This window comes from Aythya ferina (assembly GCF_964211825.1).
Source record: "Aythya ferina genome assembly, chromosome: 2".
NCBI classification, from domain to species: Eukaryota; Metazoa; Chordata; class Aves; order Anseriformes; family Anatidae; genus Aythya; species Aythya ferina.
In genome coordinates, this window is record NC_140297.1 from 87,020,633 (window position 1) to 87,043,044 (window position 22,412).

Here is a 22,412-nt window from a genome sequence, read left to right on the forward strand (position 1 = left end):
GCCGCTGGTGGCAGCGGGGCGGTGGTGACAGCGGTGCGCATGCGCGGAGCGCCGCGTGGCGGCGGTGCCGGCGCCCGCTCCGCCATCACGGTGCTGGGCAGGCTGCTGGCAGCCATGGGCCGCAGGGCCCGCGAGCGGCGGCGGCCGCAGCGGCAGGAGCGGGGCGGCGGCGGCGGCGGGGAGCAGGCGGTGAGAGAGAACCGGGACGGGACGGGCCGGGCTGGGCCGGGCTGAACCGGGCTGAACCGGGCTGTGCGTGACGGTGGGGGTGTGTTCCAGGGCTGGTCCGGCGGCTACCCCGAGATCGTGAAGGAGAACGCGCTGTTCGAGCGGTACTACCGCGAGCAGGCCGTGGTGCCCGCCGCCGAGTGGGACGCCTTCATGGCGGCGCTGCGCGAGCCGCTGCCCGCCACGCTGCGCATCACCGGGTACAAGAGGTGAGGGCACCGGGACACCGGGCCTACACGGGGACACCGGGCCTCGCACCCGGCCCGGCCCGGCCCTCAGCCTCGCCTCTCGCCCCGCAGCCACGCCAGGGAGATCCGGCACTGCCTCAAGGAGCGCTTCTTCGCCGAGCTGCGCGGCCTCCGCGTCGACGGGCAGGAGGTGGAGATGCCGCAGCCGCTGAGCTGGTGAGCCCGCCGCCCCCTCCTCTCATCCCGCCCCCATCTCCTCGCCTTCCCCTCTCTTACGTCTCCCCTCCGCGCCCCAGGTACCCGGAGGAGCTAGCCTGGCACACCAACCTGAGCAGAAAGATCCTGCGCAAGTCGCCGCAGCTGGAGAAGTTCCACCAGTTCCTGGTCAGCGAGACCGAGTGTGTAAGTGGCCGGCCACTCAGGTCCTGGCGCTGCTGCTCCCCAGCCCCACGTGGAGTTGTGTTTCAGTGTGGCGGGACAGGTTGAGGCAGTGCCTTTCCTTCCAGAAAACGCCTGACTCGGAAAAAATCTGGATTTTATATTCCGTTGATTCATCCACTAACTCCAGCAAATAATTATATTGCTCCACGTTACATTGATTCATCCCATAACTCCAGCACATAACTACGCTTTTAAATATTTTTACTAACATCATCACAATTTTTTGTTTGAGAACATGAAAATAAGTGCTTCTGGAGTAATTAGTTGCTGTTAAAAAACAGATGCTTGAGCAGGGTAAAAACCATGTGTATATGCACCAAGACTTACCAGTAATAGCGGATGTTTCACACTTTCACTTGTTTGAAGCCAGCTTCTATTTTCTTTTGAACAGAAATCTCAACTGTAGAATTAATAGATATGGACTATATCTGAAATTCGGTTTAGGAAATACTGATTCTTATGTGGTTACATAATTTAATCCTAAGTTTGAAGCTGTGTTTTTGACTGCTTTGTTATTTTAATGTAAGGAAGGTGTTTTGTTCTTTTTAGTTTATTGTAAAATAAACGTTTTGTCTTGTCAAATGCTTTTTTTCTTTAAGGGAAATATCAGTCGTCAAGAGGCTGTTAGTATGATCCCACCTCTGCTGCTTAATGTTAATCCTCATCATAAGGTAACTCTAAAATACAATGCACGCTAGGGTTTTTTCTTATAAGACAGATTGCTTAAACTAAGCCTACAATGACGGTATCAGTGCTGATGTTCTATGTTGGCGTGTTTTATGCTTTCTGCATGTAGAACACACCAGTCAACTAGTGTTCAGTTCATAAATAGATAGACAGAGAGACAGCTGCTTTTTCAGCTATGAGCAATACTAAGGAAAAAAGACTTTGCTTTAATGTAGTTGTGTGATCTTAATTTTGGTGTGTAAATGTAACTAGCTGTATCCAGGTTAGGTATCCTATTTGTGTTACAACCCCCTTTTAAAGTAAGGTAACTAAATGTTTAAACTTCCTGTTGCCTTGTCATGCTGTGAACAGACATGCTTTTCCAGATCCCAATTGTCATGTTCTCCACCAGCTGATTTTCAGTCCTTTATACATTTTGAAGAAGCCTTTATACCTTTTGAAGAAGTTGCAAACTTCTGATCTGTGTATCTGTTAGGCAAAGTAATTTCGGTGAGCTGAAACCTGCTGTTGATGGTAGCTGAAAATTACAGGTTGCTAACTTAAATTTGAGGTGGCTAAGGAACGCACAAGACACTTTCCAGTGGCAGATTGTAGGGATGGAGGTATCTGGTAGCAGACTTCCTGTTCTAAACTTGGCCGTGTTTGCACGCACTGTACTTCAGGTCAGAATGTCAGTCAGGTGGCCTTACTCTTTTAATCTGTGTCAGGGAGCTAGTTAAAAGTGCCCTGTGATCTTAAGCAGCCATGTTGTGCACTTCTTTATTTAAAATGTTTAAATCTCCCTCTTCCTTCACTGAAAGGATTTAGTGATAGGGGTTGTCCTAATGAGTCACAGGTACGTTTTGAGTTTCGCGTGGGGTTGAACAGGTAGTAAATGTGTTTGACTTCATGTAAAACACAAATTGAATATTTTTGCACATGCTTTTGTATTTGTATTTTGTATTTGTATTTTTTTTTCAGCTGGTTTAGATGTTCCCTACAAGCCAAAGTTCTTCTCATGTTGTAGACCCGTAGAGATAAAACTGTTTTCTTTGATGTGTTTAAGAACGGAACTGTACTTTGTAGTTTCTTGCAGATCAGTGTTCTGAGTAATCATAATCATTTTGTGTTTATATGCAAAAACATATATTTAACCAAGAATACATAGCTCGTTTTTCAAGTATGTAGAAGGCAGGGCTTGTTCTTTTTAACCTTTTTGTCTTTTTAGATTTTAGATATGTGTGCTGCACCTGGATCTAAGACTGCACAGCTCATTGAAATGTTGCATGCAGACATGAATGATCCTTTTCCCAGTAAGTTTGGAAAAACAAGCAAAAAAAAATTGTGACTTTAAATTGCCCACTTTTTATGTAATAGATTAATATCACAGATGGCAACTGCATTTAACTATATACTGAATTCCATCATTGGTTGAAGTATATGAGATGGAAAATACCTCTGCCTTTTCCTTGAAATGTTGTGGGCTTCCTTGGGTTGAAGAAGAGAGAAGGATTATTTATCTTCACAGCTGAGCATGCAATAGATGCAGTCACAGATCAATTTCTATGTGGTGGTCTGCACACCTTTATGTTCTGCTTGTATCCTGCACTTGGATTAAGGTGCTTCAGCCTTAAATGAAGGTTATCAGAAGTGTCTTTCTTTAAGCTCCTAGAGTAGTTTGGGCTGGAAAGGACCTTAAAGATCACTCATTTCCAACCCCCCTGCCATTGGCAGGGACACCCCCCACTATACCAGGTTGCTGAAAGCCCCATCCAGCCTGGCCTTGAGCACCTGAAGGGATGGGGCATCCACAGCTTCTCTGGGCAGCCTGTTCCGGTGCCTCACCACTCTCAAATATCTACCTTTACTTAGGTGCTCACAGAAAATACCGTCTCCATAAACTGTGAATTTGGAGGGGTGTGTTCTTTCTGTACACCAGCAGATTTTCAGTGTAATACAGAAATCTGTGGTGGTAGAGGAGGTTTTATCTCCAAAGGTTTTACGTTGAGAACAAGAAGGGAAGGGCCCTTAGTTGTACCTTGGAAACTCAGCTGCATGGAAGCTAGAAATCTTGAGACTGTATTTGTCACGTTAGTTAGACCTTACCATTCTTAATTTACGTTCAGTTAGGGGTCCTCTGTTTATAAATGGTCCTCTAAATAAGAATCTCTAGTAAAAGATCTGCACAAATTTGAAGATAAAGCAAGCCACTCTGTAAATTATTTAGCTGTTAAATAGTAATGCTTCTTCCCACTGTTTTATGTTCACAGAGGGTTTTGTAATTGCTAATGATGTTGACAACAAGCGGTGCTATTTGCTGGTTCATCAGGCTAAAAGATTAAACAGTCCATGCATCATGGTGGTAAATCACGATGCCTCCAGTATTCCTAATCTGCAAATAGACGTTGATGGAAAAAAAGAGGTCCTCTTCTACGACAGGATTTTATGTGACGTCCCCTGCAGGTATCTTGCATGTATACCAGTACTTGTATTTTTGTCGTACCAAGTGATGTTTTCTGTGTTGCTTACTGTGTAACTTTTGGTTACATCCAAAAAAGGTGACTCTCTTAAACTGTTGTAGGTAAGGGGATACCAAATCAAGGTGGCCTTTTATTATTCCGAGTGGTACTTATATTTGATTAGCTGAAGGGTTACAAATTTTCATTTTATGCTCAGAATATTAAAATACAAATATAGCATAGACATAAACAGTACGGCATAACATGGGAGAAGGACTGTTAATTTTTTGCAGTTGTAAATGACTTGGATATGGAATTAATTTTACCCACAAATAATACAAATGTGTTTGACTTCTGTTACAGTGGAGATGGAACCATGAGGAAAAACATTGATGTATGGAAGAAGTGGACAACACAAAACAGTTTGCAGCTCCATGGGTAACAAATGCTTGTTATACATCCATCCTTTCGTTTCACCTCCTCCTTTTCCTACCTTTTTAGCACTCGCGTGGATTTGTATATTAATATATGACAAAGCAGTGTTCCTTTTCTCTCAAATCAAGAGCTTATATGTTATTCCCAGAAAGGGTTAATATTTTAGATCATTTGGATAGGATTCCTAATGTTTATACAGGTGAAATACTGATGGAAAATAACTGATACAATCACAGAAACTTGTAAAACTTAATAGTGGTGTTTTAGTGTATTCTAGAGTATTGGAGCCCATGCATAAATGGTTTCAGCTACCTGACACTGAAGTTAATTTATGGTAAATGAGTATTTAGCCTCGTACAAGGTACTAGGTAAAAAAGCCATAATTTAAGCATAGATGAAAAACTTAGAACATTTTATTTGCATTTGTCGCAAGTGGGGAATGCGCTCAGTTAGTGTGACTCGGCTGGCCTGTGATGACATGTTGTTACTGCTTGGCAACTCATTTGTAATTGTAGGGTTTATTTCAGTTGCAAGTATGCAGCTATAGTATAAGCTGGTCATCCAGCTCAGAGATACTCTTCACTGAAGTCCAGCATTAGCTAAGCGTTTTCGTCTGTGATAACGGTCATATTACACTTCATTTTAATTCTAGATTTCTGAGAAAAGTAGGGCTTAGGGGGTTATTGTCCTAGTTTTGCATGCTTCATTATAAACTTGACAGGGCGCTAGATAGAAGAAAATACAGAACGCTGTGTTAAAACTTGCCATGCAGTCCCATTAATGTTTGACCTAATTGCTGTTTTAACAGGCGTAATTGGGAGTGTGTGTGCAGCACAGGGATAGCTGACACTTTACAACTGAATTTAATTTGTGTGTGTTGAACTCAGAATGTGCTGAGTTTGCCCATGGAGAGCTATTTGTCTGAGGTATAGGTAGCATAGCTTCCCCTGAAAAAAAAAGGGGGAAATGTTTCTGTTTCCTGAATGATGCCTGGTTAGACCAAAAATGTTCTTTTAGATTGCAGTTAAGAATTGCGACCCGTGGTGTTGAACAGCTGGCAGAAGGTGGGAGAATGGTATACTCTACATGTTCATTGAATCCTATCGAAAATGAAGCTGTAATCGCAGCTCTGCTGGAAAAGAGTCAAGGTGAGAATGCAATCTTGGACAGTAGGGGAAATGTTATTTTTTCAGTCCTCCTCTCCCCCTGTCCCAGTGCCCGACCACCCTCTGTGTGCAGACCCTTTCCCTAACTCCCATCCTGACCCTCCCCTGTCCCAGCTCCATGCCATTCCCTCGGGTTCTGTTGCTGTCCCCAGAGAGCAGAGCTCAGCACCTGCCCCTCCGCTCCCCTCGTGAGGGAGCTGCAGGCCGCCATGAGGCCTCCCCTCAGCCTGCTCTGCTCGGGGCTGAGCAAACCAAGGGACCTCAAACGCTTTTCATGCATCTTGCCCTCCAGACCCTTCACCATCTTTGTAGCCCTCCTTTAAACACTTTCTAATAGTTTTATGTCTTTTTCATATCGTGGCACCCCGAACTGCACACAGCACTTGAGGTGAGGCTGCAGCAGTGCAGAGCTGAGTGGGACAACCACTTCCCTCAGCTGGCTAGCGAATGCCGTTCCGGATGGTCCCCAGGGTACAGTTAGTGCTTTTGGCTGCCAGGGCACACTGTTGACTCATATTCAACTTGTTACTGACTAAAACCCCCAGATCATATTATGTGGGACTGCACTGCAGCTTCTCATCGCCCAGCCAGGGTTGCTGCTTCCCTGGTGCAGAATCTGGTGCTTTCTCTTGTTAAACTTCATGTAGTTGGTGACTGCCCAGCTCTCTAATTTGTCAAGATCTCTCTGGAAAGCAAAGAGATTTCTGCCCTCAAGGGAGTCAGCAGCTCCACAAACTCAATATTCCTTCAAGTCCTGCATCCAAGTCATTTATGAAAACTAAAATGGAGCCCCAGGGAACCCCACTGGCTGCCAGCCTATAACACTGAGTCCAACCCATCAGTCAATTGTTTACCTATCATATTATGTAGTTATCTAGTTGCGTGCTGGACATTTTGTCCATAAGGATACTTTGAAAAACAGTATCAAAAGCTTTACTGAAACTAAAAAAGATTGCATCAGCTGATTTCCCTTGGTCAACAAGATGGGTGACATTGTCATAAAAGAAATTAAGTTCATTAAGCAGGACCTTCCCATCTTGAACATACAGTGGCTCCAGCCAATGACTGTGTTGTCCTTCAGGTGTTTTTCAATAACACACAGAACAATTTTCTCGATAATTTTACCAGGCACTGAAGTGAGACTGACAGGCCTGTAATTACCAGGGTCTTCTTTCTTGCCCTTCTTGAAAACTGGGTCAGCAATTGCCAGCTTCCATTTGACCGGGACCTCTCCAGATTCCCAGAAACATTGAAAAATAATAGAGAGGTCTGGCATTGATATCAGCCAGCTCTCTGAGCACCCGGGGATGAATCCTGTCAGGTCCCATGGGCTTCTATGCATCTAGCTGGAGCAGCACATCCCACACAAGTTAGGGGTTGGTTGGGAGTTTATTGGTCCTTTTAAAACGGTTCCAAGCTCTATTAATGATATGCAAAAAGTACAGTAGAATCAACAGAAGTCAGTCTGTGTTACCTGTCTTCTGATTCCACTGGTTGGGCTCCATGACTGATACTCACATTCCCTTTGGAAAACACAGTGTGGGACCTTACTGATGTGTGCCATAGGAGTAAAAATCAGAGTGTCCTTAAGCGGTTTGAGGAATGTTGTTGCGTGCCAGTAAGTGTGAGTCACTGATACCATCAGCGTCCTTTGAGTCACATTTTAACATGCTTGTAAATTTGTTTGGGCTTGCGTTTTTGTACATTTTTGGCTTGCATATGCTGCTGTTAACTCTCAATCACCTGAAGTAAGAGGTGAAAGTAAGAGATGAAGTAAGAGGTGAAAAAATTGATCTGGGAAGGTGCAGTGCATTAATTTGGGTTCAGTAGGGTTCAGTAACCAAAATTTCTGAACTTTAGCTGAGGGACATTTTTTTCTGAGTCAGGATCTTGAAGTTGGGAGTCAACTAACTGGATTTTGCATGAATTTTTCCACAGAGTTTATTATTAGGATCACAAACCGAGAATGGAAATAGATAGAGGTCAGCAACTGCAGCATTTGGGGCAAATGTAATACTTGGAAGTAAGCACCTTTACTGCAGTATTGGGCCATGGCATATGGATGGCCCATTTGGGTATCCCAGTGAGCAAACCTTATCCTCACAGGGCTTTGAGTATAGATGTGGTTAAAGAAGGGCGAAGTTGTAGTGCAGTGGTCTGTGAGGGGCATTGCACCTTGAGGAATTGCTTAGGTCAGTCCTTAGTACGTAGCACTCTGTAGTACTGCTTCTTGTGGAGCACATCAGTGTTTCCTTTCCCCTCAGGGCAGAAGGAGTAAGGAAACAGCAATTTTGTACCACGTTTCTCTGCTGGGAATTGTAGTGCTTCTGCTACTGGTCTAATGCCCGATTGGTCTGATGTAGTCTTGAGGCATCAGCTGAAGTCATGCTGGAAGTAGTCAAGAATATTCAAAGGAAAGACACAAATGACATATTGAATCTCATTCAGCTTGACGTTTTAGAATATGTACACCTGTATCACTTTTTCGTTTATTTAAAAGACGTACTTCCAGCTGTCACATACAGCTAGCCGCTGTAAAAGTAAATGTTTAGTCATGTAGAAGAGGTTGATAAATTGTGAAAAACATGAGGAGAAGTCTGCCGTATTTTTAAATAACTATTCAGAATCACAAAAAAAAAAGAAATTATGAGGTTACTCTTCATCCCAGAAGAGTACTTCTGTGAAAAATACTTAAGCAGTTTTGTGAATCCAAATGCTAAGTAAGTGAAAACAGAAGTTGTTCTATGACTGCGCTGCCTGGAACACTGATGTTTAATTATATAGGTTGTGGTGAATTACACTATGTAGCAGTTGGGAAAAGTGTCTAACCAACCATACGTTGTTCTTTGGTTGATTTATAGGTTGCAAACATCTGTAGTTGGTATGAGCAGCTCTTAGCATCTTTCTTGTTGATTTGCACTGTAGTAATTGTATTTTGTTCCTTGGAAGTCTGAAAAAGCAAAGGCATTAAAGTGGTCTTAAAACTTTAAGGAAAACTACTATTATAAAAGTTAATTAGGAGAACAACTCTCAAATTGTGTTTTCAAAAATGTTTTGTATCTCTGACATTCCAGGTGCCTTAGAACTTGCTGATGTCTCTTCTGAGTTGCCAGGTCTGAAGAGGATGCCAGGAATTACAAAATGGAAGGTACTTTAATGTGGTATTTCTGTGATGTTCTTGGTCTATAGTTGTGTGTTAAATTATGGACATTTCAAAACGTTAGATTGAGCTGAAATAATGTTAGCAACTTGCTGTTGAGAGTTTTAGACTATTGTAGAGAAGAGAGGTAAAATCTTTCTAATGGTAAGTTCTTGTCTCTTCATCTGCTCTCCTCTTCTACTTTGGGTTTTCTTGGCTCTATCACCTCTGCTTTCTTAATGATTTCCTTTCCTACCGTGCACAGCTGATGGCCTGTAGATGGCAACATAATTTCAGGCACATTTTAATTTAGCCCTCTTCCTCCCTCTTTACAGTTTATAGCTGTTAGATATTACAGTTGTTTAGCTGGTCCATTTGAATCATTTGGAAGTAAATGCTGTTAAATCCATTGTGGAAATAAACTGTAAAAGCTGCAGTGATGTGAGTAATCCTAGAATATTAGTAGAAATTCAGTATTTTGTTCCAGACTTTATCTGATTCCAGTTCTGGAAACAGACTAGTAGGGAGGGGCAAAAAAAAAAAAAAAAAAAAAAAAAAAAGGACACCAAAAACCCCAAACCAGAGCTTCTTCAACTTCCTGTTAAGAGTATAATCAAGAGAAGTAGGCAGCCATCCTGGCAGTAGGGAAAAGAGCTCTGATTAAACTATACTTATAAGCATGTGCCTTTGCAACACCATTGCTTATTATGTCTTTCACCCCCATTTCATAGTCTCTTGCAGTGGTACAGTCTGCAGGTTTGTGCCTGTGTGTAGGCTAATGAACAAGATGCACAGAGTAAAGGTTTGCTTATGTTCTGCTGTTAGAAATCCAGCCTAAAAGCTGGCTGATTTCTTTGCTGTTATAGTTCCATAAGTTTCAATTGTGTTCTTGTAACTGAAAGGTAAATGTAAAATTCATAACTGTGGCTCTATAATCATTGTTTTATTTTGTCTGTGCTGTGTAAGGCTACAAATATATACATAAAGATTGCAAAGATTATATTGTGTTCCCTGGAACATTTATTTCTGTGATTGCAATTGAAATACAAATCCCCCTTATGGGTATCTTAAAAAAAAAAAAAAAAAAAAAAAAAAGCTAATAAAATTTGTTGGAAGTTTGCAAGACATATTTCAGCTTTTATTTGCTGCTACTACCTTCTTTTCAAGCCTTGCTAGCTAGCTTGTCACTGAATGTATTAGCTTGCTTTGGCACTGTTTTTGCTCGGTATAGTCTTTTGTTTCCTGGTGAAACATCTGTTCAATGGGAGTTCTGTGACTTTGCGATTATATTAAATATTCCTGAGCATGAGTTCACATCAAATCTCTGGAAACAGCAAAAGGAAAACAAGGTTTTGTTCACGTGATGTTTAGATGCTTGGAAACAGCATTCAGGACTCTGTCCTTAAGTCAGATCATGAGCGAACTCCAATGACTTATTTCATAATCTTGAAGGAAAGAATATTTTAACTTTGGGTAATGGTAATCTGCTTCTGCATTGCTTTTAGTCTTTGTTCTACCTTAACAAGAAGCTAACAAAACGTGTGATAGAAAGGAGTTCAGTGCATTCTTTTTGATGGTTTGTCATTCCAGCAGTTACACTGGGAGGTTTGACAGGCAAACCGAAACTGAACAGAGCAAGGCTGTTGGGCAATTATTCTAGTATCCACTATAATTCCAGACTTGTTTACACATCCAGTTGTTTATCGGTCTCGTGGTTTTTCTCCCCAGCTGAACTCATGACTTGCAAAGGAAAACAGTTCAGAATCGCAGTCTATCTTGTCTCCATCTAGCAATATGGCATGCAGCATGTTTGGACTTGAAATACCTGCAAAAGGGTAGTATTTTAGGTGTAATTGGTTCAGTGTCTGAACTTCTGCTTATATCCTAAGAGTCCTTAAAAGCTTTGAGCCTTCAGTGGAATAAGATGTTATACACATGGTTGTTAAGTAGCTTTCCTTAAAAAAAAAAAAAATCACTATGACCTTTGTATTTGTCATGGGGCTCTGTGCTTATATCTTTCCTAAAATATAAAATTGGGATTCCTCATTTCTTGTCTCTCCTGGAATGCAAAGAAGAATGATCAGCATTCTTCCTTGTATACTGCTTGGAAGGTGCCTGTAGCAGGATGTTTCACAGCCAGTCTCACGGAGAAAAATAAGTGACATTCTCTGTATGGTGGCTTACTAATCTTATACTAATCTTTTGAAGGACTTTTTGAAGGACTAATCTTTTGTCCTTCATTCTTTGAATTTTGGTGTTCTGTATGTTCTGGAAGGTTAACAGAGATAATGCAGTTGATTCCGCAGCAGTGTCTACTGGACTGCTTGCTTTTTGAAGCATTCCTCCACAAAGTGCTTTCCTTGCTTTCCTCCACAAAGTGGAGGAAAGAGGCACGGCTGGCAAGAATCTCCTGCTCTTAGGTGCACACGTACAATGCACGTTATAGGAACAATAAGCTATAAAGAATTTAATTTACTATAACAGAAAATAACTTCTAGGCATCTGAACCTTGGTTTGAAAGTATTTTAATTAAAAATGGTGACCTGTATTCTTTGTTATTTATATTTCCTCTTTGAAGGTCATGCTGAAAGATGGACAGTGGTTTGAAGAGTGGAAAGATGTGCCTTTAAATAGACAAACACAAATACGTCCCACTATGTTTCCAGTAAAGGATGAAGAGAAGCTAAAGGCAATGAATCTGGAGCGTTGGTAAGAGTTTTTCCCAAGTAGATTTTATGAGGTTTTGATGGTTACCTCCTATGGTGATGGACAAATTGTAATTAGGAGTTCAGATAGGAATGTGTTGCAGTATGCCTGTACTTGCATTATGTCTATGCTATGCTTGTACAGGTCTGAATTCAGTTTGGTTGCTTCATAGGTAATGTCAATACACAATACTTAGATTTCAGTGAACATTGCTTACAAGGAATAGGTATTAATACAACAGGTCAGCTTCTTTGCAACCAATAAAGATACATGAGCAATATTACTGGAAAAGTATGCTAAGCATTATCAATTCAACACCGTGACTTATTTTCTATGAAGGACTTTGCATAGTTATTCTAAAAATAGCATTTAGATATGAGTCATTAAAGCTCAGATGTGAATGGTGAAATGAATGCGTTGCACTGATGCAAGTAATTTTGTCAGAACGCTCTATTTTAGGTCCTGTTCCTACCTTGAATTAAATCTGCGCAATCCTGATAGGGGTACTTTATGCTGAAAGTAAATGTGATGCTTCTAGTACTTTGCAAGAGTCTGAATGCTGATGATGAATCTGCTGCAATTTTTTTTTTTCCCTGTAGTCTTAGGATATTGCCACATCACCAGAACACAGGAGGCTTTTTTGTGGCTGTTTTAATAAAAAAATCTCCAATGCCATGGAACAAACGCCAGCCTAAGGTAACTTCTTTTAAAAGAGCAAAATGCTACCTTTCAATAACATTTCTGGAATTTACCATCTCCTTTTAATATAGGAGAAAAAGGGGATTCTGAAATCATTGTGAAATAGCAAGGTAAAAGTTGAACAGAAAATTAAGACTCTGAAAGAACTACAGAACCACATTGGACAGGGTAGCTGAAGCTGTCACTGCCTTCGGCTGTGTGATCTGTTTGCTAAAAGTTTTTTTCTACTGTGTTGTAAGCTAATTCTGATTTCAGTTTATCTTACTACATGATGGGTTGCTCAGAAGTGATTCGCTAGCAGATTGAGTCCATCAGATCATCAACAGGGGAATAGATGTAAAACAGTAAGGAGCAGCAGCAGCTTCAGCCATCTGACTTTGATCCATTGTTGTCAGTTGTGTGGTTTTTAATTATTAGTATTTTAAGTTGATATGACTTGTTTGATCTCAGACTGTATCTTGGAGAGAAACTCCTGTGTGAATCCCTTTTATCTGTTTCAGTTTATTTGATATGCTCCATTAGAAGCCCTTATGAGTAAAACTTCTGCGGCAGTAAGGAGAAAGCATTTGTTTGGAGGCAGGCCTCATCCAAATAGTTTATACTGTTCAAAGTTTAATGCTGTAGCACTCAGTGCAGTTTAATGCTTGTGTAGCAGGCTGTGTGTGTCATTTTGACTGCTAGGAGGAAAGAAGCAGGTCCTGGCTTAAAGTGATCTCTGAATGCTTGAACATGATTATATAAATGGTACGAGAATACCTTTCTTGTAAACTTGGTAAGACATTGTCTAGAGCTATGCTTAACAGTAATGCAACCTGTGGACTTCAATAGTTAGATTAGCTAACTAAATTGATCTGTCCAAGCACTTCCATACAAATTGATAAGAACTAAGCATGTGCAAAGAGAGGGTATGGGTACCTTTTGTTACCAATTAGGTACTGCTTTGTCTTTGTTGAAAATACTTTGTTTGAAATAGGTTCATCAGAAATTGCCACAGAGAACAGAAGATGCTGAAGTAACAACAACGAATGCAGATGATGGTTCTGAAGATACTGCTGAGGAACCAACACTTGCTGAAAATGAAGAGTCTAAGAAAATGCAGGAATCTCAGAATTCAGACACTGAGCAAAGCAAAAAAGGAGGAGTATGTGGGTAAGAGACTAAGTATTTGTCTTGTGACCGCCTCATTATTGCTGAGTATTGTGTAGTTCTTCTGTTATTGGACTCTTTTAGAAATGGGTCAATAAGAATTACTGAATTTGCTCAGTTGTCTACATTACTGTGTCTGTCTTGTGTTTAAGCAGATTAGGAAAATGACTGCCTTGCCTATTAGCATTTGCAAAGTCTGTTAGCTCTTTCTTCTCTGTCAAGGAAAAGAAGTTAACCTTTGGAAGATCTTTAACTGCCTCTAGAATTTCTCCCTCACAAATCTCTGCATACTTCTTTGTGTGCTTTCTGCTCTCAAGCACTGCTTTCACTTCATGCTTTCACTTCATTATTTTAAGAAGCTAAATTATAGGTAGTATTGTCTTACTGAAGTACAGGAGAATGTCAGTATCAAGTTTGGCATGCTACTGTTATCATAAGGCAAGTGTTGACTAAATTAACTGAATATACTGATTCTAAACTGATTACTTTTTGCTAAAATTGACAATGGTATTTGCTTTTTAGACCACCGCCGTCTAAAAAAATGAAGATGTTTGGTTTTAAAGAAGATCCTTTTGTGTTTCTCCCTGAAGATGATCCATTGTTCGAACCTATCCAGTAAGAAAAAATGTTTCTGTTTTTACGGTAGGATTACGAATAGTCTAGGAATATTAATAATTTAGTTAATCACTCAAGTTGGATCTACTTGATCATACATAAGCTTTTTCCCTACCATTTTACAAGATTTTCCTCCACATTTGAGCTCTTAAAATGAAAGTCTAAAACGTCTGGATTTGGCAGGCCACAGAGGACAGTTTGCATTGGAAAATTTCAAATGAATCTTAGTATTTATGACCAAGAATCTTTTCTTATGCTTAGAAATGTTAGGTTTTTTGTACTTAGAAATCTCGGAAATGTTAGTTGTTGTATACTGAAGCCAGTGTCAAGTGGCTGAAGGTGTTTCTAGAGATAGCTCAAGCAAATATGCTAATTTGTACATTTTGAGTATGTGATTTCATTGTTCATGTAACCAAAACAATTATTATATGGCCTCAGGAAGTTTTATGCATTGGACCCTTCGTTTCCCAAGATGAATTTACTAACTCGAACTCAAGAAGGAAAGAAGAGACAGCTGTACATGGTTTCTAAGGAGCTAAGGAACGTGCTTTTGAACAACAGTGAGAAGATGAAGGTATGGTTCATCTGCACAACAGAGATTATAAGCATCAGTGGATGCCTCCTTTAACTTTTTTGCAGAATTGACCATTCATATGAAGAAGTAGCCCTCTAATAGGCCTCTTCTTACTCTGAATGTTTTCCTCTGTTTCCATCCTCTGTTAAAGAGTTGAAGTACTATCTCAGAGGGGTAAATATCAGTCTCCAAGATTAAAAGCACTGTTATTTTTGGCAGGCGGAAGGGAGCGTAAGAATAGAGGAAGGGACTATAACTGCTGCTCTGTGTGTGTACATGAATTCTTCTGTGATCTTCAATTACTTTCACAAGTAATCACAAGTTTACGCTGATGCTGTTGTAGATATGAGCCCCTTATAATTATAGGACACATTAAGATCCTGAAAGCCTACCAAAAACAACAGATAACTTCAGTTGAATTATTAGCTGTGTGTGCTATATGGGGACATTGTTTAAAGTAATTTCAACAAGTGAATGTTTTGAAAAATGCTTAAGCCGAATGATGTTGACATACAAAATATTTTTTGTGAATTACAGATCGAGGAGGAAAAACATTTATTTATTTTATTTAATAAGACTCCCATGTTAAATGGATTCGGCAGGCCATGGAGGATGGTTTGCATTGGAAATTTTCAAATGCATCTTAGTGTTTATGACTCCCATGCTAAACAGAAGTCATATTAAATAAATAAATAAATAGTCCACATGCTAAAGATTTGCCTTAAAAGTCATTGAATAAACTGGGCTGACTTCAAAGCTAGATCAGGTGTGGTTTAGGGTCTTGTTTAGTTGAAAACTGAATATTTCTGAGTTTGTCCAGTACACATTACAGGTCTTAAAGACAGATAAATACTTATTATTTTATCCCACATGCAGAAAATGGCTACAAAACTGACAATTTCAAGAAACTGGTGTGTTTCACTAGACAGTAAGACTTTGGGTACCACATATACCTTGGTGGATGTGTGTCCTAATATTAAGCATCTCTGTTTTTAAAATCCTGTCCTTGATTGAATTTCCCAAAATCACACAGAAATTTCTGACAAAGATTAAAATTAGACCTTGATAGTTGGGTGCCCTCATTTTAAGACTACCTCTTTTTTGCATTGTTCAGTTTGCAACATGGAAAGGAGTAAAAGACTTCAGAGAGAACTATATTTTGATATTGGATATTCCTTTTTTCCTTGAATTAATGTTTACATGAACTTAAATAAGTGCCCAGTACAAATGAGCAGATGTGTCAGAGTTAGCCTTTTTTCCTAGTTTAAGTAAAGCAATTGTGGAAAAGCAAAGTGGTAATTTAGAATTTGTACTCTTTAATGATGCTTATTTGCTTTGCCATTTGCAGGTTATTAACACAGGGATAAAAGTCTGGTCTCGCAATAGTGATGGTGAGCAGTTCGGATGTGCCTTCAGATTAGCACAAGAGGTAATTATATAGTATTTTATTTTCAGAGAAGATAACTTTGGTGTCCTCTTGAGCTTAGAGCACAGTTGGCACTAAATTTGTCAGATTAAGGGCAATTTGCATTTTTAGAATGTTTTAACATTTGAAAATTGTCTTCTGGTATCGGCTAAAGCACGTACTGTTTTTAACATTTCTCCTTCAGAAAGTAGAGGGCACATTTCAAAATAATTATATTTATCTATTATACAGGGGATATACACTCTATACCCATTCATTCATGCAAGGATTATAAATGTCTGCATAGAAGATGTTAAAATTCTGCTAACCCAGGAAAATCCATTCTTAAGTAAATTTAGCAGTGAAACACAGAAGAAAGTCAAAGACATGGGTAAGTCTTCTAGTTCGTGATATGACAAAACAATCATTATGATGTTTAAAACAGAAAACTAGAGAAAAATCCACTCACATAAACTGTATTTGCTTAAAAAAATGACTGAAGTTATGTTAAACCTGTTAATTAGGTAGTGAAGCATTACTGAAGCCCGGTGTGTTACTAGGATTTGTAGTCCTTTCTGGTCACAGCCCTTGAGGTTTATGAATTCCAGAGAAGAGAGAAGTTGCAAAACATGTGAATTCACGCAGCAGTAGTATGAGGCGTTTAAAATACCTGAAGAAGAAAGATTTTAGGTCGACTGTTGATCTTTGCTTCTCGTAGTGTGCCAGTCGAAACTCTTTGTCATCTGAAATTGTTTCTCATGATTCTGTGTATCAAATTTAGGTACTCAGATTTTATTGTCTTAAATATGGGGAGCAATATGGACTCATGCTGATTTATTTTTTCCTAAGTGCTGGATGCTTGAAGAAATTAAGACTTTTTTTCTGTTTATTTATATCACTTTATTTCCAAGTCATCACGGGTCACTTTGGTATGTGATGAGACAAAATGGGAAAAACATCAGAAATAAAATTTGGGCTGGCATACTCTTATCATAGAATCATTAAAGTTATAAAAGACTTCAAAGATAGCCAGTCCAACCATCCCCCTACCACCAATATCAGCCACTAAACCATGTCCATTTTACTTAAGTAAAAGGTCCTTACTGGATCTTCTGAGTGAATTAATCCACTATGTGGTTTTATAGCTTAATTTGTTTGCTCTGAGGACTTTTTTAGGCAATTGCTGACGCAACTAAATATTTTTGGTCTGGCTAAATAAATAAATAAGCACTGTTATTGTCTATAATTTATGGTATTGATGTAGGTAACTGCTGATCAGCTGTCAAAGTCATGCTGTGAGGCTGTCTAAAAAATTGTTTTTTTTTTTTTTCAATATTTTTCTAATTACTATCATTCAACGTTAACATTGCACCAAGTGACACATCTGTTGTTTTTCTCCCCCCTCACCGTGCCCTAGCGATGGGAAGTATAGTTCTGAAGTATGACCCAGACCCAGAGTAAGTAGATGTGTTGCTTTCAGTTTACTTGCTTTTAAAATTTGGACAAGAATTTATTTTCACTCTGAGAAAAACAAAAGTGGAGATGCATTGATATCAACAATGAAGCTAGACAGAATGCAAAGAATTAGAAGGGAAAGAAGCTATCTTGCCTTTGTGCTTTCAAAACAGTTGCTCTATAAAGGAGAGCCCCTAGTTCTGCCAGAGATGCACAGTATGATTGCATGTGATGTTTTTGTTCCCTGCTAAGGAGTAGGAAAAAATTAAACATTTCCATTGTTCATTTTTGTTGCCCAAGCAGTTTCAGAAGCTTTTGAGATATCTTTTTAAATGTAAGCTTCTATTGCACTGTTGCTTAAATTAGTTTTAGAAGCCATCAGAGCCAGAAAATCATTTTACATGTTGCAGACATTAGAGCTTTTTTTTTTTTTTCTTTTTTCATTCCTTGCTGGTAGGCAAGCAGGTACATGTTTAGATATTGAAGTTACGAACAAAGTACTTGCATCTTCTACAGATAGTTACAAATTGCACTTACTGTTAAAGATTGTGTGTTTATTTATGAGGATATGCCTATAAAATTAAGTTTTCAAGATTCACCTTTTCCTAGTTGACCAAATATACTGCTTGTTTGTAGAAAACCTGATGAGCTTCAGTGTCCTATAGTGCTGTGTGGTTGGCAAGGAAAGACATCACTCCGTGCCTTTGTGCCCAAGAATGAGAGACTTCATTACCTAAGGATGATGGGAGTTGAAGTGTTTAAAGCAAAGAGGAAAGAGGAGGAATCAGAAGGTAAAACAGAGGAAGAAGGTCAATACGGAGCAGCACAAACAGAGGAAGGAATGGATGTGGAAGATAAAGAACATGATTTACTCACAAAAATGGAAGCAGAAATAGGTGAAGAATCTTCCCACAGTCCTGTGGAAAGCAGTGCTATGGAAGTAGAAAATAAAATTGAGGATTTGGGTCAATTTAGTAAAAATAGCAACAATCATGTAAGCCAGGAAAGTAAAGACAGTGATACAAATGATGTGAGAGATTAAATTTCTTTCTCTATTACTTGGCTGCTTCCCTGAGAACTCATCCAGTCTTGCTTCTAGCATAGAAGAATATTTTAAAGTTTCAGTTGGAATGTGATATTCCTTTTTTAAAGTTTCACCTATTTTATTTTTTAAATCAAAAACTATAAAGAGATTTCTCCTCAAACATGTCTTATTTGTACCATTTTTAAGCTCAGTTTCACTGGTGGGTTTGAGTGTCTGTTGCTGGCAATGGACCATGCACCAGTAAAATCTAAAGCCTGTCTTTGAAATGGAATAATGGTATGTACAAATAAACTGCCTGTGGAACTGTTCTGCATTTTATGAAGATTTCCTTCAGAATAAAACAAGGAAACAACCAAAAAGCAAACCAACAAACAACAAAAAAAAACCCACGGTGTTTCATTCAAAGCATAAAAGTTCTAGAAATAATATTTTTTCCTTTAAGAAAACCAACCACCCAACCTGAGTACTATTTACATGTGTTTTGTTTCTTTTTTTACTGGGTCAGGGAATCATTGCAAGTATGCATACAAATACATAAACATATAGGATACTTAACTAAAAGCCTGTTTAATTTATTCAGAATAAAATATTGTGTAGCAGAGTGGCAAATTCTTTGTAAGGGAGGTGGAATGTCCTTAACTAGATCTTCAGGTGCACTGAACGTGCTTCAGAGTCATGTCTTGGAATGTGCCTGAAAGAGTCTGTGACTGTCCCTCATGGCTACAGTAGTCCTCTGTTTCTCAGTCATTCCATCAAACGGGAGTTGTCTCTAATTTCTGCAAGATACTTGTTTATAGTTGAAATAATACTTTTTTTTAAAAAAAGCAGTATGTATATTGTCATAGAGTAGATGTTTAAAAGAGGTTATTTGGGGCCAAAAGGGTGATTTACATAAGCTGACTAAAAAAATTTACTCAGCTGTCCTCAAAGCTTATAATTTACATTCCACCCTTTGTGGCTTAGTTTCTTTCTACTTTTATCAAGTTGACCTGAAAGGAAGGTGACTGGTGGTACAAGTAATTGTCCTGCAGTAGAACCATGTGATGCAAATATTTGTGCTGCTTGTCAAACTAAATTTACAATGTTTGTTTTTCCTGATGAAGTCCTAACATGGCTTGGATCCGTTTGCTGTACCTTGCTACACCAGACTTTCTGATGCCTGCCCTTGAACTACTTCATCGCAGGGTGTATTCTCGAGGGAGAGGTGTAAAACTGAAATAGTGACATGTCCTCTGGTAAGATGCTAAGTCGTATGCAGTGAAAAAGCATTGACAGGACTCATTTTCCTCCTGAGAGTTCATAAAATAGGTTAATAAAAATGTTCTTACCCTTGTATTTTGCTTGTTAGAGCTAAATACTCTATGGTACATATCCACAACCAAGGTTTGAGTTCACTCCTTGAACTGACAGCTGCAGTTGGATGGGTAGCTTTTTGACAGGTCCTGCATAGCAGAATTTTCTTTCGAAAGAAAGTATATATAAAGTATAATTTTTAATTCTAACAAGATACATAAGAAAAGAAATCCTGCTGATGTAGCAGCATCCAACTTAAAGCATGAAATTAGCATTCGTTTTCATATGTTTGCATTTATTTTTACATGTTGGGTATTTGAAATGGAGGAAGAGTTGCATGATCAACGTCATACAGTCTGCAGTACTCAGCCCTAAAGACTAATTATAACACAGCCATTATTTTTATGGTCTAATGATGTCCACAAATTATCAGAAGGTCAAAAATTATGTAAAGAAATCAGAACTGATGGCTTCATGTACTGCATCTGTTGGTGCCTTTGAGCAGTAATTTAAGCTTCGTTTCAGTCTGTGACTCTGCAGAGGTTTCGATTCAGGTTCAGCTGATGAAAATACTTGTTGATACAGCTGATTGCAGCAATTGGCAAAAAGCTATCTGTATAAAAGAACAGTCTTGATGGCTTTTTTTTTTTTTTTTTGACAGCTTGCCACTGTCAGACTAAAATGCGAATAGAAAGCTTATGTCTGGGAGCTAAAGGAAAATGCAGTCTTAGATTATTAACTTATTTAAATCAGGTGTAACTTAATAGATGAAGAGCCCACATCTGGACCATTTTAAATTCTTTGAGTTGTCCCCTTTTCCTGCAATATCTACAAATTTTGCTATTTTTATTTTTTTTTGTTTGTTTGTTTGTTTGTTTGTTTTCTTCCTGTCAAGTGCTAATGGGAGATTTGAGCCAAGAAACGGGGAGTCTACTTTTCTTGCACTGATCGGCAGTTTTACTCTGTATTTCAGAAACAACACCACCCTCTCCAAAAAACAACAACACTACACAGACGTTGTTTTTTTGTTTGTTGAAATACTGCTAGTTTGCTTGTTGTGGTTGCTCTGTCCTAGTTAGTTATTTTTACCTTGACTGCCAGAGAGAAGCCCAAGACTTTAGGCAGTGGCCGAAAACACTGTCCTGGCTTCCTAGGCTGGAAATCCAATGAAAAGCTGTGTGTTTGTCCTTCTCTGCGAGGTATGTGCTTCTGTGATTCTAATGGTCAGATGGATGAACATCTGCTTGGGTGGTTTTGAGCATTGGTTGCTGCAGATAATTGAACAGTCTAGAAGGAAGAGAGGTGATGTAGTCATCTTGTCAGGTCCGAGAACGTAAATTCAAAATTACTAGGTTTGTAGTTCACTAATTGAGTCCATCCTTGTAAGCAGTCCCTATTAGATGTCTTGAGAGTTTTCTCTAGTTTGGCATTTTTTAGAAACACAGGGACTGTAGATGCTTGCACTGGTGGCAGGGCGTTTTAAATGTGATAGAGGGGAAATAAAAAGTTTCTTGCATCTGAAAGAATACTCTGATTAGGTTCTGCTCAGAGATGCCCTCAGGAGAAGTTGATGGTGCTGCCAGGAAATCATCCATTGTATGAGAAAAATAGAAAGAAAAGGAGGGGAAACACCAAGTGGATACTGTTTTGTAGCCTTGTCTTCAGCGTTTACCGAATGTTAGTTTCTCTGGAAGTTTGCTAGAATTCTGACAGTTTGGTTTCCCTCTGAATTAATGTACCATAATTGGCACCAAGATGATTTTTTTTTTCCTTAAATATCTGAAGCCTATTTAGAAGTCAGTGGGATTTTGCAAAGTAAAGTGTTAGCAGTAAAAGAAACTGATTCAGCTCCCGTGACAACCCTTATCCTGGGCCGCAGCAAAGGGCAATCAGCGTGCTGCTTTTTCCCAGTGGGAAAACTGGCCTGGAGAAAACAAGCAGTTGTGTGCTCACGCCGCATTGCTGGCAGAGCCAGGGTCAGCACGTGGTTGTGCCGTGGTGTCTCTGCAGGACGAGCCTTGTAAACAAGCTCCAGCAGAACAGCGCGGGCAGCACGGCTGTTTTGTTACTGCCACTCAGCATCCTGATAAAGTCGGCTTGATGCACTCTTAGCACTGCATGCATTTTTTTTTTTTGCCCCCTCCTCTGAAGCAAGCATTGTAACCTGAACGCTGACAGGTAGTGAGAGTGGCTGGGAAAGCATTCAGGCATCATGAGAGAGTGAAAACACAACCCCTGTTCTGGAAGATAGATGGGACAGCCACGGCAGCAAACCTGAGGATTGTTCTTCAACTGTAGTCTTGTCTACTACTCACAGGATGGCTCCTTGTTTTGAATGCAAATTAAGTTTTCTTACTTCTGCACCTGGTATTTCTATACAGTTACATTTAAGCGGGCTGTTGGCTACATACGGGTTTGCCTTTAATGTTGCTTTTTTTTTCTTTAAATGAGTAACCCAGAGCAATTTGTTGTCGCTTATGGAAAAAGATGCACTTTCATTTTATATTTATTCTATCATCTGCTGTTTGGCTTCCTTCCAAACAGAGCAGCAGCGCAAAACTCAGCATGTATCTAGCATTCATAATGCCTCATCTGCAGTCATTACTCAAACATCAGATTTCTTTTTGGCTTCCAGGGCTACAATAAACATACAGAAGTCAACATATTTGACAAAAAAAAATAGTTTAGACAACTCTACAATGTATTGTTTCTTGATACAATGACATTTAAATGGAATCTCCATCCTCAGAGG

At 39.5% G+C, this 22,412-nt stretch overlaps 1 protein-coding gene across 1 annotated transcript; it reads left to right on the plus strand.

Annotated features, from left to right (window-relative positions):
* The first annotated feature begins 47 nt into the window (after positions 1 to 47).
* Positions 48 to 18,680, plus strand: NSUN2 (NOP2/Sun RNA methyltransferase 2). The gene is made up of 19 exons (XM_084512062.1): positions 48 to 189; positions 280 to 437; positions 528 to 632; positions 713 to 818; positions 1,457 to 1,528; positions 2,752 to 2,836; positions 3,794 to 3,986; positions 4,346 to 4,420; positions 5,435 to 5,565; positions 8,658 to 8,731; positions 11,301 to 11,431; positions 12,028 to 12,124; positions 13,101 to 13,276; positions 13,796 to 13,888; positions 14,327 to 14,462; positions 15,811 to 15,891; positions 16,120 to 16,258; positions 17,285 to 17,324; positions 17,959 to 18,680. Exons 1-19 carry the CDS (start codon positions 115 to 117, stop codon positions 18,362 to 18,364), a joined length of 2,373 nt encoding a protein of 790 aa, XP_084368188.1. The 5' UTR covers positions 48 to 114; the 3' UTR covers positions 18,365 to 18,680.
* Positions 18,681 to 22,412: the final 3,732 nt, after the last annotated feature.

Coding starts and splice junctions, on each gene's coding strand:
- NSUN2 (XM_084512062.1), top strand. CDS start 115: ATGGGCCGCAGGGCCCGCGAGCGGCGGCGGCCGCAGCGGCAGGAGCGG. Junction 5,566..8,657: donor TCTGCTGGAAAAGAGTCAAG/GTGAGAATGCAA, acceptor CTGACATTCCAG/GTGCCTTAGAACTTGCTGAT. Junction 13,889..14,326: donor CCATTGTTCGAACCTATCCA/GTAAGAAAAAAT, acceptor ATATGGCCTCAG/GAAGTTTTATGCATTGGACC.